The sequence below is a fragment of the Syngnathus acus genome, chromosome 24 (genome assembly GCF_901709675.1).
Source record: "Syngnathus acus chromosome 24, fSynAcu1.2, whole genome shotgun sequence".
Classification (NCBI taxonomy): Eukaryota; Metazoa; Chordata; class Actinopteri; order Syngnathiformes; family Syngnathidae; genus Syngnathus; species Syngnathus acus.
The window spans coordinates 6,636,148-6,653,299 of NC_051108.1; the positions used below are offsets into that span (position 1 = coordinate 6,636,148).

The 17,152-nt window shown below is 46.1% G+C and overlaps 1 protein-coding gene and 1 long non-coding RNA gene across 7 annotated transcripts in view; one reads left to right on the forward strand and one right to left on the reverse strand.

Moving 5' to 3' along the window:
• The window catches only part of LOC119118353, a 439,862-nt gene that overhangs the window by 45,955 nt on the left and 376,755 nt on the right, over window positions 1–17,152 (reverse strand). The window lies entirely within an intron of this gene.
• LOC119118319 (MAM domain-containing glycosylphosphatidylinositol anchor protein 2-like) overlaps window positions 4,097–17,152 on the forward strand; it is a 77,663-nt gene continuing 64,607 nt past the window's right edge. For 4 of the 6 annotated variants that reach the window (XM_037245245.1, XM_037245249.1, XM_037245248.1 and 1 more), the window contains exon 1: window positions 4,099–4,823. In XM_037245245.1, coding sequence (XP_037101140.1) covers window positions 4,751–4,823 — 73 coding nt within the window. In that variant the 5' untranslated portion in view covers window positions 4,099–4,750. Of the gene's footprint in view, window positions 4,824–17,152 lie in introns of all 6 variants that reach the window. The other 2 variants (XM_037245247.1, XM_037245251.1) reach the window with 2 other exon arrangements.

Here is a 17,152-nt window from a genome sequence, read left to right on the forward strand (position 1 = left end):
AGTGAAATTGTTCCTCTGCAGTTGGGTGAGCTAGCTTTAGGTCATGCTAATTCTCGTTAGCCTAGCAACAATGAAACGGCAAGTGAAAAACAGGCTATATTTAACTTAATAGACCACCGCATTGGTACTATTCGCAGCCTCAAAACACGCATAGTAAAATCACTTGAGCTTGCGACCATAAAATTAATCAGCGCCATACTCTTGACACCCAGAAATAAAACAAAAGCGAGTTACGAGCTGAAAATAAAATCCTGACACCGTTCGAGATCATCGACGTCCGGCGTAAAACGGACCGCGGGACAAGATTAGTACATTAGACATTAATGGAAAATTTCTAATGGCCTGTTTTAAATGTCGACTGCACTGATTTTTTTTTAACTCCTGAGCCAGGTAATCATGCAAAGTTGCCATCAAGGTAATGACACTGAATGTAAGAATTCCCAAGGCAACAGAAAGAGCAATTATTTGGGATCTTCTCCATTGGGTGCTGTGTGAGGGTGAGGGTCATGTATGAAACATTGAATGATTAAGAGGTTTTCTTATAAAACATGTTGCTAGGAAACAGCAACTGTAAGGTCTGGCCACTTATAGTGCACACACTTTAGTATATCAGTAGAGCAATAAAAAAACAAACACTACTTTATTTATTTATTTATTTATTTATTTATTTATTTATTTAGTTCATGGTCACCAAATCTGCCAAAATGTACCCTTTTAAAGAACTTTAGCCATGACTGGAAATTCACTACCACTTGTTATCACCAGTACTGAGTCATCGTGAAAGCAGTTTAGCGCAGTGCAGTGTCCTTTCATCAATGTCAGCGATGGAATGACTACGTATCAATGCCATATTATATCATCATTATACATTTCAAAATAATACTTCAATTACCATCGACTGCTTCATTTTTATATGATGGACAAACCCAGTAGAATTTGCAATTTAATGACTCTTTTATGCTCTTAAGCATTCAGCCATGAGCACGCTATTCTGATTTAATTGCTTGTAGTTGATTTATTAAAATGTGAATGTATGGGGTGTAAAAAAGGATTCTCAAAGGACCCACTAAGCAAGTTAATTTCATATTTTGTAAGTCTAACATATTTTCCAAATGTCTCAGAAAAACTACACAATCCAGGACAGCAATCCTTATGATTAAATGGGTCACAACTGTCAGGCAACAAAGACAGGGAACCAAGTGCAGCACGATCCTTTAATGGTGAGAGGAAAAACGGGGATGTAGAACGAGCAAGTAGTCAGGGCAGGCGGCGATCTGGAGCGTGGTCGAAGGTCAGGCAAGTAGTCAGGACACGCGGCGATCTGGAGCGTGGTCGAAGGTCAGGCAAGTAGTCAGGACAGGCGGCGATCTGGAGCGTGGTCGAAGGTCAAGGAAGCAGTTGGCTACAAAGTTTGGTCCGGGGACAAAAAGGCAGCAGTATCACGTGCAGGGTAATCAGACGAACTGACAACTACTGGCAGAACACAGAGAGGTTAAATAGGGAACCTAACGAGCTGTAGCAGGTGCTGGCAATTCCATGAGTCGGGCTAGGCTGGAAGTCAGGTGACGTGGGGACGTGACAGAACCCCCCCCCCAAGGGACGGCCCCCGACGTCCCAAAAGCAGAACCCCAAGACGGAGCAGGAGACCGGGCGGGAGGGGGGGAACCCAAGACGTGCGGCAGTCAATCCTCCGAATCAGAACACGTCGACCAAGCCCCGTCATCAGGCGGCACTACCGCCCAGTCCACCTTCCCAGCCGCGGCGCCGGGAGACGCCGACCAGGGGGCCGGCGTGGGAACCGGACGGGTCCCTACCGGACGACACCGAGCAGGAAGCCGGTCAGACCCCAATACCCCGCCCACCGGAGCAGAACCCGGCTGCGGACGTCGCAACGGCAGCGGAGTAAGGGCCCGGGCCATCCGCTGCGGCCGACGGCGAGACCGGACCCGCGGCGGCTGCCCACGGATTGGAGAAGCGGAGGGCCGAGAGGCAAGGGCGCGGGCTGGAGTCGAGTAGTGGTCCTGGGACAGGGACTCGCGACTGGTAGTGGGGGGCAAAAAAACCGACCCCACACGGATCCTTGCTTGGCGGGTGTCCTTGGGTCTCGTCGGGCAAGAGACCACCCAGTGACCCTCACCCCCGCAGTACAGGCAAAGCCCCTCTCTGATGCGCTGACTGCGTTTCCTCACAGAGAGAGAGGTGCGTCCGATCTCCATGGGTTCTGACCTGCTGGGCTGGGTGTGAGGAGCAATAAAGGCGCGCTGACTTACGTGGACAGGGTCCCTGGCGGACGACAGGTCCGGTGAAAAAACCGGTGCGCTCCATGACACCCGAGGTGTCGGGCTGATGTCACGGTGACGGGGGGGCGGAGCCGCTCTCCTCTCCTCGCCTCGACTGGATCCGCCGGTCCACCCGTACTGCCAGGTCCATGGCCACTTCAAGGGTCTGTGGGCGCTCGCAGGACACCATCTCGTCCTTGATATAGTCCGCGAGTCCGTGGATGAAGGCACCGACGAGAGCCGGGGTGTTCCAGTCGCTACGACGCGCCACCGTCTGGAACCGGATGGCGTACTGGGCGACGGATCTGCTGCCTTGGCGCAGCGTGAGGAGCTCTGTGGAGGCGTCCTCCGAGGCGGAGCCCAGGTCAAATACGCGCAGGATCTCAGCGGCGAAGGCGTCAAACGACGAACAGGCGGGTCCCTGCCGCTCATATTCTGCCGTTCCCCACAGCCATGCCTCGCCCGTCAGGTGAGTCAGCACGAAACCCACCTTGGCTGGCTCCGTGGCAAATGTGACGGGCTGGAGGTCGAACAAGACACGGCAGTTCGTCAGAAAGGCCCGGACGTACTTGGGGTCACCGTCGAACCTTGCGAGGTTGCTGAGTCTGGGCTCAGGGACGTCCACGTACTGCCCGGGTGCAGAGGCAGGACGGGGCGTGGACATAACGGTGGGCTGATCGGCGGGGCTAAGCGGCACGGACGCGGACAGAGATGGCACAAACCGATCTGCAGCAGCCAGAGGAGCCAAGTCTCTGTGATCCCTGAGAGCCTCTACCAGGTCCTGGTGGAGCTGGTGGTGCTGCTGCAGTTGCTGTTGCTGCTGCTGCAGTTGCTGTTGCTGCTGCTGCAGTTGCTGTTGCTGCAGCTGGAGCTGCTGTTGCTGCTGGACGACCCTGGTTAACGCCGCCATCTCCTCTGTGGTCTTGCCGAGCTCCCACTCCGTGTGGGCCAAGCGGGCCGTGTCTAGGGAATCGTGCGCTGGTTGCATTTCTGGTCAGTTCGTTCTGTCAGGCAACAAAGACAGGGAACCAAGTGCAGCACGATCCTTTAATGGTGAGAGGAAAAACGGGGATGTAGAACGAGCAAGTAGTCAGGGCAGGCGGCGATCTGGAGCGTGGTCGAAGGTCAGGCAAGTAGTCAGGACACGCGGCGATCTGGAGCGTGGTCGAAGGTCAGGCAAGTAGTCAGGACAGGCGGCGATCTGGAGCGTGGTCGAAGGTCAAGGAAGCAGTTGGCTACAAAGTTTGGTCCGGGGACAAAAAGGCAGCAGTATCACGTGCAGGGTAATCAGACGAACTGACAACTACTGGCAGAACACAGAGAGGTTAAATAGGGAACCTAACGAGCTGTAGCAGGTGCTGGCAATTCCATGAGTCGGGCTAGGCTGGAAGTCAGGTGACGTGGGGACGTGACAACAACTCTGGAAACCGAACATCCTCAGCAACGGAATGTCAATGCCCTAAAATGGACTGGCCGGTCGAGAATGTCCCGAAATTCCCAATGGCCGCCACGGCCCTTTTATCTACTTTAATTACCGTAAGTAAAATACAAGACAAATATTTTCTATTAAAGGTGCATTGGTGGACAAAAATATTCAGAAAATGTTTTGTTAAAAATTCCAAAACCCAGGAGCACCTCGCTTTACGACAGACGCCACAAGAACAAAAAACATGAAATAATTGACATCACGTTTTAGTTTTAAAATTTTAAAAATACATGTTAGATATTTGTTAGATGTCTCTCGCTCTGCCTCTCTCTCGCTCTCTCTCTCTCACTCTCTCATCCACCCATCACATCTTCCTCCTCCTCCTCTTCCTCCTCCTCCTCCCAGCCCCAAACAGCTGCGTCTCTCCAGCCTTCCCTGATGCCGACTCTCCCATACTGATGAGCGTGAGGAGTCGCGCACCTCCTCTTGACGTCGCCTCCTTTCCCTCACCCCGGCTTGCGCAACAACACTGACTGAGCGTGGAAGCGCAGCCCCCCGCCTCCTTTGCTCACTCCTTCCAGCAGCCTCGCACTCTCGCCGGCTCCTCTGCACTCAAAAGTGGACCTTTAGAGCCGATCCGTCGAGAGGCTGGGATGTGCGCGTTGCCGCCACTGCTGCTACCGCCGCCCCACCGCTCTTACGTCTGCATCGCTACCGCCGCGTGGATTCTGCAACTGTGAGCACATATGCACATCCAGGAGGAGATATGCCCGACTCTACCGCGCCACTGCCCGCCTGCAGTCGTCCTCGGCACAGTCCCTCGGGCTCCCTCGCTACCTGCACGGAGGAGCCGATGCAAGCTTGCTGAAGAAGAATAAAGACAAAAAAAAGGTCCACATCCGACACTTCTAGAACCCCTTTTCTTTTGCCTTTTTTTTTGGGTGGTGGTGCGGAATTTAAAGCCTTACACGACGCGCAGATTGATTGCTTCTCCTTTGGATCATGCAGAGATTATTACCACGGTGAGAGAGAGAGAAAATAAAGGATGGATCCGGTTATCTGCGTCGTGGGGCTACTGGCGCTGCTCGTGGAGGGGATCCGTTGCCAAGGAGTGTACGGTGAGTGAGTGACATGCATGTCCATGACCTTGCAAAAATAATATATCATATGGTCACCATCACTCTTAACGCACTACACGAGTAATTATGCACACATGCAACTCTGATTCCGTGGTAATTTACGAATGATGAATGTCCACTCGCATCGTCAACACGATCGGTGTCACGCTATTATTATGTGACGGTCGTCATCTCTTTTTGTGCAACCGGTGGTACGAGCAGCGAGTCGCCATCATGATTCAGGATGGAAGCTCACGTGCGCTCTACTTCCAGCTGAGCTGAATGTGAAGTCATGTGTGCCGATTGGGTGGTTGTTGCCTTGCATCGTTACACGGAGTCGTGCTGTCATGTGTGCAGGAATGATGCGAGTCTGTACTGTGGAAGCTGTGTCGGGCCTCATCTGCAAAAAAAAAAAAAAAAAAAAAACTATCACTGGACTCTGCACGTAGGTGGAGTGTTCCTCCAAAAAGCTCCACTGGGCCCTGATCCAATATTGACGTTGCGAGAAATCAGTCGTAGACGCCTTACGTACTGACGCGCATCAAGCATAACGCCGTCCCATCACAGTTCGCCGTAGAGGAGTTGGTGATGGAACAGATGGAGCTGTGTGGTTTTTTTTTCATTTTTTTATAAAACTCCCCTGCGCTTGTGTGCCGCTGTGCCATGCATTCTCAAAATGGTCATTCCCCCCTCGTCCTCATTGCTATTCTGCTCTAAGTGCCGCATCTGTTCTGTATGCACCTATACAAGCGGGACAAAAAAAAAAAAACACATTGGATTGGAAATATTAGACCTATTTTTCATTTTTGTGTACATGGCCTTAAGAGTGTGTAGTGTCAAACGTTTGTGAGCGCTTGAGTGTGAGTGTCTGGGTGGGAGCTGTGGCCGACAGCAGCTTCCGCTTCAGTTGCTCTCACTGTTTGTTTGACTCTTCTTGTGCCATTCAATGAACGGTTCACAAGTGCTTCGACTGCGGCTCCCCTTTTCTCACGTGCATTCCAGTAAGTACTGTTTGTTCTATTGTAAATAAAAGAAGTGGCTAACAACTGTAAAATGTAACCACTGCATACTTTCACTTCATTGATGACTTCAGGTAATATGTTTACGCTGGTTACTGAGCATACTTTGATATTATGAGACCAAGACCCTTTTGGTTCAACACAAAGCTAACATTCTGTTGTATATTATTCTAATATTCTGTTCAAGACCATGTGTTGGCGGGTTTGTGAATACACCATTGTGTTCTGCTTAACTATGTATATTCATAATTTCAAGGCCAAACCAAAGCACAAAGTGTGCAACAAGCTGCAATAACGTCTGTGCTCTTGCGTCAGCCGATTTTCATCAAGGTCCAGCGCAGTACAAGCAGACCCAAAGATCGACCCCATCTCGTAAATAATGGGGCCGTCATCATTCATCGATCATGATCAATCCATTTGATTACGAGCTCAATAAACCACGACTGATGCAAGTCATTGATTGTTATGTAAGCACGATTCCAGCCGACCAAATGGTCGGCTGGATGGAATAATGCTTGACAAATGAATAATGGACAGCTTTTCTTTGTTGTTTCAAAGATAAGAGCTTTTGAGATGCATGATATGAATATAAATCAGCACGTTAAACAAATCTCTCATTGATCGAAGGTTACCGAGCTGAATCAAAATGGCATCTTGGCGGAATTTGTGGCCTATAAACAAAGTAGCACGGTCCAAGCGGTCAATATGATAGTGTATCGCAATGGCTGCCTAAATAATAACACACTCCATTGGAAAACACTGCAGTTGTGATTGTGATTAAATGCTCGGTTAATTAGCGTTGTGAATTGAGTCCCAAACAAGCCGAGATGAACGATTAAATTAAGTGTCATTATGCTTATTTATCTGCAGCAATTTCTTGATTTGATGTTTTCTATTGAACATTTTGCTCGTCGCCACGGATTTCCAAGTGGAGGCAAAAGTGTAATTTTACCGCCGCTGCACCTCCCCTAACTAAACGGCGTCGTTGTTAAGGGGAAGTCAAACACCAGCGAGTTAAGCAGTGCCGCTAGAGTCATTAGAGGGGCCTGATGTGAGCCAGTCACCCCCAAAACATTATGGCTCCAGGCCACAGAAGAACATCTGCTCGGCTGCTTGGTTTTGTTGTGTTCACATTTTACGCAATCCAGTCCAGTCAGGAGAGAACACTAATATTTCAGATGCTACTTGCAAATACTGAAGCTATTGTTGGTAAATGCTAAATCCTGAGATGGCTTGTGTTTTGTTAGGAGTAGCAATGAGTTAACTAGCTCTCAATATGTTTAACGACTCTTTTCTCAAAATCAGAACATGAAACATGACTAGCGTAAGACGGCATCAAATGTTTTGTCCACTCCGCCACTTCATCCGGAGTCATTCGCTGCCGTCATGATCCATCCGGGCATCAAAGTCAGTCGGCGACAACCTCCTCCTGATCGCGTTTCGTCGCATGGCGGAGGCAAAAGTTCCGACCGTGCTCTCCCCCCCCATCCCGCTTTCCCTCCCTCTCTGATTCCCGCTGGCATTGAAGTCCAAGCCATTGCCGCTTGTGTCTTTTCATGAGGCCGGTTCAGACGCGCTGGCTTCTAAGCTATGCAAATGCATTCTGCCAGTGAAACTAAAGCCGTCTTTGTTGGTGCTCAGAGGCCTCTTCCACAGGGTCCTTCATCATTTCCTTGGATCAGGACCCTCACATTTCCCACCGCAATGAGAGCGAGGATAACTCTATCTCCCTCTCGCCGTCCTTATGTCCGGGCTTGTCTCTTGCCACATTCCTCGCAGAAGCGGCGGACATCTCAGGATGTGAACGCTTCAATCAGTGGCAAATGAGGGAATACTGCTGGGCTCTGCTGCTAAGAGTTATCCGCACCACCACCACTGTGGTTAAAGTGTGCATCGGGCACGTTGGGAATAGACAGCTACCTCGTGGGTGGCTCTTCAGACAGCGGCAGCCTAATCAAACCAAATGTCAGTTCTCTCTGGACCTAGTCCCGGGGGCGGAGATTTGCCGGCTGGATATGCGCAGCGTGGGACCGTGTTGTAGCCGAGGGTCTGAATTTGTCGCGCTCTGTCCATTTACTACTCCGAATTAGGTTGATCAGGGTGGATCCACCTTTTGAGCAGTGTGGTGAAGCCTTGAGAAATGGTTCAAAAGACAAGTGGAACCTTTAATACCCTCATCAAGAGTTCAGAGACATTTGGATTTGACATTGCCTGCACGGAGCCAAATACAGGACTTCGTTTCATCACATCCTTGTCGTTTGCCGGCTTCATAGAAAAGTCTATGCTAGACTTGGAAAAATTCCAAGACCTCTCAGATCCAACACAATCCAGTCTTGGAACTGGTAGACCTTCAACCTTAGTTTAGAATTATTTTATTTCATATATTCATTCCTTGCCGAAAAGTATCAGCAAGATCGTCAAACGCTAGTAATGCGTATGACAACGATGGCTTCCCGGATGAGTGCCAAGCAGAATTCCAAATGTTTTAAGGCTGCTTCTGATGAATAATTGCGTCTTCTTACACTTCAAACTTCCTTCTCGGCTCTTGAATCTTGCATGTCAACAACAAGAAATGAAACCTGTAAAAAGCAAGGAAATTGCCGCACATCAAAGCCTCAGTTTTGACATGTAAAATATTTTTTTTTAAGGATGCGGATGATGAATTAACTGCTTGTTACACTCTCACAATATGAAAGGAAAACGATTGGTTCCGGTTGGATGTGAGCTTTAAGACTTCATTACACAGTAAAAGGCGCAAAAGTTAAACTTTTGATTGACCAGAGAGAGCCTTGTTATATCTTGCCTCTTTTTTTGGCCATGATTGATTCAGAGGGAAATGTTACCTTAGATTATGCTAAGTGTCCTCAATACATCACAACAAATTTAAAGTGGTAATGATTAGATTTACTTATTGTCAGTTGCACTTTTGTGGAGTTTTGCTGTTTTGGTTCTGCGTCTTTGCTGCTAATCTGCCGACCTGTTAATTAAATTACTGCTCCCCCGCGGCTAAACCGATGCCTTTTTCCTCAACCTGCCAGAAGTGCGAGGTTTATGTAATGTGTTCGCATTGCGTCGAAATAGCTTCTGCCTAATGAACACCAGGTTCTATCCCCCGCCCCCCCGCCCGCCCCCCCATCCTTATCCCAAGTTATCATCTTGGTGAGTGGCAGCGCTTCCAATCACAGGGAATTATACATGCTAGCAGCCATCAAAGACACGGGCGTGATGAGAGGGCCTTATTGAATATGAATGGCTGCTCCCGTCTTCTGTTATGCTTTTGCCGTCACTCAATGCGATTGTCTTTGTTAAGCCAAACTGGCAGGAGACTCATTGACAGTGGCGGACGATAACGCAGTCAGCCGCTTTTCGTAAAGTGCTCGTACAGTAGACAGCAGTCTATTTTTATGGAGGTAGACTAGACATCCTATTTTTTTTGGGGGGGTGGGAGGTCATAAATAATTTTCCTTTAATTAATCATTCTGCCAGTAAATAGTTATATCTAGACTGATTTCATTGTACCTATTGTACCGGTAAGGTGTACTTTCACGGTGTTCTAAAAAACAGTTATCCATTCTTTATGGCATGACGAGGGTTATTAAACATTCTACCCGTTGATCGTTTGACATCGGCAGGTTATAAAATCCAGATTAATTTTACACTTTACTGGTGTAAATTTTTTTTTTTTTATAGGGGTTATAAATTCCAACCTGACATTCTTTGCGGCTTTATTAGGGCCATTAAGCATGCTGCCTGATGACATCAGCAGGTTATAAAAAACAAATGTACATCAATGATCTCTTCTTAAATTTCAATTGTTTCGCTGGCTTTGCAAATTCCAACATGACAGTGTTTTTTATTATTCATAATTCTACGTTTTGATCTTCTGTCATCAGGAACTAATACAATTCAGATTAAATATGCTATAGTTTTGTGGTGGTTGTCAACTCCAAATGACATCAGAGGTCACAAATCAGTTGTAAAATTCCTTTTTGATGCGAACGCTAGCCTCGAACCCTCTCGCCACCTCACGCATCTGGATCGAGCTCCGTGTTTAATTGGTGAAGTTCTCAGCACTTGAAGAAGTGGCGTGAGATGATTTTATGTGTTATGGCACCCGCAAGAGGCTAATGCCAGGCTTCAACTATGTCACTTCAGCCCACACGGGGTCTACTAAGTACTTCTTCTGTCGAGTGATGTCTGTTGTCATAGCGACAGTACGCAAACCCGCCATCGCCAAAAAACGTTTCCGACTCTCCGAGCCTTCTCCTCTTCATCCGCTGGGCTTCACGTGCCGGAGAAGCTGTCGCCCTAAACGCAAAGTGATTGCAGGAGTAAGAGCGGCCGTGCGTGAGAGCAGATTAAAAAGAGGGCAAAGGGATGAGGTGGCGGCGGGGCTCGATGTCTCCGCCAAAAATGATGGCGCTGCTGCGAGGCAACAGTAATAAGCTGTCTTCTTATCTGGGTGGCCCGTGTAGCGTGCACGGTTTTTCATCTTGCGGTAGCCATGGCAACCGCATCCTGAGTCGTCTCGACAGTCGTTTTGTCAAGACAGTGTCCATGTGCATTTTGTTGGTTTACCAAGACCGTAGATTGATTCGAATTGATTCAATTTCAATATTCTCTATGGAACCTCCCTTTATTCCTTCCAATGTGCATTTTTATGGTGGTTATAAATTTAAACTGGACATTGTGTCATGGTTTTTCCAGGGGCCATAAATCAATTTCCCTTTGATCTTTTAATATCAAGCGGTCATACATTTTTATAGCTTTACAGAGGCTGAGCCTTCTGGTCTCTTCCATTTCATGATTCTTTATGGCTTGTTGCTACATTCCTGTGTGTACAAGTGTACATTTTTTGACAGACATACATTTCAACTGGACATTTTTTTACCGTTTTATTGGTATCTAGAGAAAAAGAAGGTCTGAAGGTATTGTGCCAATACTGAGTCTAATATTGAATTGTTTAAAATTCTTTCCAAACTTTTCAGAGAGCCTTAGTTCCAGCTGAAGAAAATCAGCCCGAGAGCACTTTGCTATAACCCCGAGGGGAAGGTATTACCTCTGTCCTGACATAGTCGAGTTACTTTCACAAGTCTTACGATTTCAGTGTCAGACAGCTCGGCCAAATTGATTTGGATAAGTCACAAGGTGCTACTGTTTTGTACTGTAGTGTCTATTTTGAACACCTGCCGAATGTGGCCCTGAGCCTGATAAAGCGCTCCTCTGAGAAGAAAAAAAAAAAAAGATAAATGGTTTATACTTCCTGCAAGGCCTTTTAAACACCCACAAAAGAGAGGTAACATTTCGGCAGAATGGGCCGAAACAGGGAAAGACAAAGCCCATAGAGAGTCGTTATTCCTCTTCTGTGCTGCTTAGAAGTGACAACTGAAAATGATGGAGGTCTTAAAAGCCTCACATGCACATTTGGACGGAGTCAAAAGAGATGCTTAAATCACCGGTAGAAATTGTCACAAGATAATATGCCTCATTGCAAAAAGACCCGTTTGACATTTGCTCGTATCGTATAGATTCTCAATGGTGAGGAGCTTGCCGTCAAACGCTCAAAATAGGGCTACAATCGACGCAATTAGGTTAAATTATCGGACTTCCGGCGAACTTATAATTCATGCGAGGAAGGAGTTTCGGTTTCTTGTGTTCTCAGTCCGTAATCAAGGGCAATCGTCAGAGAGGCTTTGTTGAGGCGCCACTTTCTCTTTAAACTAAATGGCGGCTTGATTGTGTGAAATTGCAGGTCAATAGTCAATCTGTAGCTGATTGTATGGTTAGTGCTTCATGGGGGTTTATAGGAAGAACACACACTTTTGCTCTCCAAGTGCTGCCATCGTTGTTGCTTATTCGCAACTTCGATGTGAAAATCTGCTCAATGACATGAATTAAATCTTCTCTCGCTTGATATCTGACCATTCCTTCACAACTAAGTTATATTGCAGATTTTTGGATCCCTCCTTTTTGCGACCCTTTGTGGAAATATTTTCAATGCTGCTGTGATTAACAGCGAAACATCAGTGGTGGTATTCCGTTTTTTTTTTCTAGCGCTAGCACTCACCCGACACTAAACACGAGTGGCTTCGTGATCGTTTGCTCGGCGGCGTTATAAAATTTTCACAATGTGGATATTAAACACCTAAATCCACACTTTGTCGACAGAACCGACGTGTTTCGAACAAGGCGTCGCAGTGGCATCTTCCGATGCATTAATGATGCCCTTCAAAGAGGTGAAACATGGGGGGAATGTTACTATATTTGTATCCTAAGCCACATTCCGTCACACGCTCGCTGAAAATATTCATGAATTCAGCCAACAGTTGTGAAATTTTGGCAGTGGCCTTTCAGCAGTGAGAGGCCTCCTGCAGTGGGCGCCGCTGCTTGTGTGTGTTTGCGCGTGTGTTTGTGTTTTTCCCCCCGTGGGTTTCTGGGATGCTACCGAGGTAATTGGATGTGTGACGCCCACGAAAAATCTCTTTTAGCCCCCGGGCAAGTGCTCTTTCAATCCCAGCATACCTCTGCGCAAAAGCGCAACCCGGAGGAAGGCTTATTCTTTTAACCGACAAACATCAAACGCTCCCCGGTGGCGGCAAAGCCCGTTAGCGCGTCATGACACCAAGACGTGCGTTGGCCGTCGGGACGTCAGCCTGCTCGATGCGTTAATGCCGGGGTTACGAGTAAGTGCGAATCATAAGTAAGCCTCAGGTCTTAACCTTTTAAGTTTCAAGAAAGTCCAAAGTCACGCTGTGTACTGTGGCAAAAATCTAATCGAGTCCGCTCAAAATTTCAAGAAAGTTGAACCAAGTCATTATTCGGTTTAAGCAAGTCAAAAGTCAAATCGAAGGTTGTGTAAGGTTTTAAATAAATTATATTAAATGCTGCTTTTGGTCTATTTATGGTTTTGTGTATTAATAGTATAGGCAGGAAATGACATCACTCGAGTGACTGGCCCCGCCTTTAAATGCTGCACTCATGTTAGCAGCCACTCTAATGTCGAGCACGTAGCGACAATGTTAGCCACTTTATTTTCTCATTTGTAATTTGAGAATGCCTGAAAGAAAGAAGGAGCAAACTTTTTCTTTTTTACTGTCGGCGAGAATAATGGCCAGCAGCTGACATGGCTTGAAAAAGCCTTTCACTTATTGGTTGACTAATGAGATTGCAGATGGATTCTTTGCAGCCTTTGTGTAGCTACAATTTCTTTTAATCGTTGGGCTGTCGGTCCGTTTTGTATTCAATTAGACGACTCTGTTCAACTCCCGCTAAAAGGGGAAAAAAAAGGAGAGACTAATAATTCTCATCAAAAAGTTTTTAAGGATACCCGAGGCACACCTAGTTAATTAATTGCCACCATGATGAAAATCACAAAATAGTTTTTGGGTGGTTACTACCATACAGTATCATATTCTCCTATTACTCGAGTCAGCAACAATGCAAATTTGTGTCTTTTTTGATAAGCAACTCAAATGAGTCGATTATTCAAATTGTCCCCGCTAATTGGTAAGTTGATCCAATAATAGCGCAATCAACTTAATTGCGTGAGGACTAATCAGTCGGCGGCGATGTCAAACGGAGAGATTCAACACGTTCGACTCAAGCGACGCGACGAGTGAACAAGTCTTTATAATTGCCATTAATTGGCTACCCTATTGTCACATATTGACTGACGCCACAAAAGTAATTGTCTTCTGTTTATGCATCGAAGTGACCTTCTTTTGTGCAACTCTGTTTAATTCACAGTGTTGGTTTTTTTTTTTAAGTAGCGGGCTCATTAATAATACATGCCGCAGAGTTGGGGTCATCATAAGGTTTCTTACTCAAGAGGATCTCTTGTTTGGGAACTGTAAATGGCACTGTGCTGTCTTAAACCTGGCTACCCAATTTATTTTTTGGACGGATTTTATTAAAAAAATGCAAAACAATTTTGTGATATCAAAACAGTTCCGTAAAATAAATGATGTTGTTGACCTATTTCAGTGTCCACCATATGCTTGTGGATGTAACATAGAAACCACATTTCATCCTGTAGTGGGCAAACCGGTGATCGACTTGTTAGAGACGGCGCCGCAGGCGACAGAGCACGTTGTAGCCGCACCGCTAAATTAGCCTCACGGAATAAAAAATGCGAAATTGACTTGCATATCTACAGCATACAATAACCCGAAGCATAACGAATTAGAGGCAGCGAGCCTTTAAACCTCCGTCCTCTGGGAGCCGGCTCGCAACCAATGTGGCCGCCGTTACAGGTCTGCCATTATGGAAATGGATTATGACGCACTCCCCACACGGCAGTGAAACACATACCGCCATATTGCTGCTGACAATACGATAATGATGGCTGACGATGCAGAGTGCTAATAAAGCTACGAGCAAAATCGACATTTTTCGCTGCTGCTGTTTTTAAAAAGATATATATTTTGTTATTTTAATTCTTTTACCTTTTTTTAATCAATTTACTTACTTAAAGCTACTAGCAAAATCGTTAGCGGGTGCGTTCGTCTAAAGGAGGGAAAACAAACTAGCATAAAGATGCTAATAAATGCAAATCAGGTTGCAGGTGGTTTGAATGATACCTGGTTGTTATTTTTTTATTTGGTTGGTGCTTTTTTTTTTATTCATTATTACTATTTTAAGTGTTTGATTATAATTTTCTTTTTCTTGGTTCCGTATGTATTAATTTATTAATAACAAAATTCATATTTTGTCATTTTTGTAGACATTTTTTGCTGTTGCTGTTTTTAAAAAGATATATATTTTGTTATTTTAATTCTTTTACCTTTTTTTAATCAATTTACTTACATGGGTAATAATTGAATGAGTTTTAGCAAGCATTTTATGTCATCACCCCCTTCCCCTCCCTCCCCAATCAACAAACCCAACTTCTCCCATTTCTTCTTGTAAACAGCCTTGTACTGTTTACAAGGAGCCGTGTTGTCAACGAGTCAGAGGCTTTCTCACACGTGTGTGTGTGTGTGTGTGTGTGTGTGTGTGTGTCTTGAAATGGGGTTGTTGAGGGAGCAAACACACACACACGGGAGGCAAAGGCACAGCCATGCAAGTATCATCTCATCCATTCCACGTGCGAGTGTACCGCACGGTTCAGGGAGCACTTTTTTATTTACTGGCCAGTCACATGCTCACATCGTGTATGTTTTTGAGTGTATTCATTTGTTTGTGTGTGAGACAGAGAGAGACAATAAGCAAGAATCCCTAGCTGTCTTTAAGTTTCGCCTCTGTCGCCGCGCTCTCACCTCCCTTCGAGTGCATGCGGGAGGTGAGAGTGAGAAAGCCTCAGCTGTCATGACAGTTTAGATCAGTAGTGTATACACACACACACACACATACATACACACAGACCTTCTTCGCCTCCTTCGCTACCTCCAGCGGCAAATTATGCAACCTTGGAGAAAGAAAAAGAAGAGAAAAAAAACAAGGTCAGGAAAATACCCAGGGAAGGATCAGCAAAGACAAACAGGAGGTGAAAAGAGACAGCAAGACTCTCATCTTCCTCCTCTTCATCTTCTTCCTCCTGTCACAACGGTGTGTGTGATTCAGAGGAAGGTCCAGGACCCTTGCAGACTTGTGATTTAGTGGATGCTCATCGCACGGCAGTTTAGTCAGAAATTGGAGGAAGAAGTAAACTGAGATTTTTTTTTAGGGGAGTAGAAAGTTAATTTTAGAGAGAAAAAAAAATCTACTTTTTAATTTTAGTTAAAGTTAATTTTAGAGAGAAAAAAAAAATCTACTTTTCCCCTTCACGAGCCTCAATCGAAGCGACAGATGGGCGGTGCTAAATTGTGACGCTTTTCTAATACCAAGGTCGTATCTTGGTCAAACTTTCTATGTATGAGGAAGTCGAGGCCCTAAAGTGATCCACATGTCATCTTTCTTAATTAGTGACTATCCCTCCTTGGAGTGACAGGTACCATCAGAAGTGCTGGCTTCCTACTAGGGAATTAACCCAAATGAGCCCCAATCACAATCAGGTAGACGAGACAGATGGTCGACACTAAATTGGGAAGCTTTATGGCTATGCTGTCTAATGTGGGCGGAGCATAGCGGCAACATTTGACGATCGTTTTGAGGATAAGCCAACTTGGAAACAAGCTGCAAAAAGTGAACAATTCTTCAAAAAAACGGTCCACATTGACTTTGTGTTAAAGACTGCTAGCTTAATGCTAACGTAAAATGAAAAACGCCATAGACAGGCTAACAGAACTATGTACACGAAGTATGATTTGTATTAAGAAGAGTTTGTTGACTAGAAAACGCTGTGATCTGAATTGTCATGTTGTCATCTTAGATTGCAGCCAGTGGCTTCAAAGTCACTCCGGTGCCCGCCATTTCCTTTTTCGTATGCTACGCAAAACAGGCAATCTATTCGCCGTCACCTGCGGACAGGAAGGCCGTCTGAGAGCTCCAAACTAATATGATTTTGTCTGTGCAATCCAATAAAACACAAGACATTCCCCCTCTTTGCACTTTCTACATTCTGGCAGAAGCGTCGTGATTGATGGCAGATGTGGCGTCGCTCAGTACGTGATGAGCAAAAGGCACCTTGGGGACTTTTATGATGCGTGACGCAGCGTCCGGGTTTTGCGAGGCGCGTGTCACTGTGCCTTAATAACGGCCTCTGTCTCACCAAAAAAGCGCCACCTCCGCCTTAGATAATTTCATCTCGGCTTTGCTCCCCCCTCCCCCTGCTAAAACTTTGCATTCAAATAGAGAAGAGGCGTGGCCTACTATTCTGCAGCTTTAGGAGGATGTGGGAAAGAAGAGACAGGAAATGCTTGAGGAAATGAAGCCTAGCAGGAGGTGGAAATCCACAAATGCGCAATAATATATTTCATTGCGGCAATTGAGTTTCGTGTCAATCTGTGAATCTGGTGTCGGTTTAATGCCGCTCCCAGTTAGTTTACTGTCAAACTAAACTTAAAACAAAAAGAGTAATGTGTATATATTATATATGTATGTATTTGTAATTTCAAGCCTTTAAGTTTGATAGCATAATGCTAACTTATTGCAGATGCCACGAACGGGCTAATGAGTAGCCTCTGTGTGTAAGCGCTATAATGCTTTAAGCAATGAATATGTCTACGTGGACACGTGCACCCTGAAGGTGATGTCGAGCATAGGCGCGGCTGGTTGCCCGCGGCGATGGCCTGCCTCCCCCCGGGCGCTCGGCCTGCGGTCTCGGGGAGGAAAGGTTCGGCCGCATCGCGTACGCCGGAATGGAGGTCACACACGACGAGTATGGCCAGGGGGAGCCCTGAGGGGGTCGGCTTTAACGTGACATAATGACGT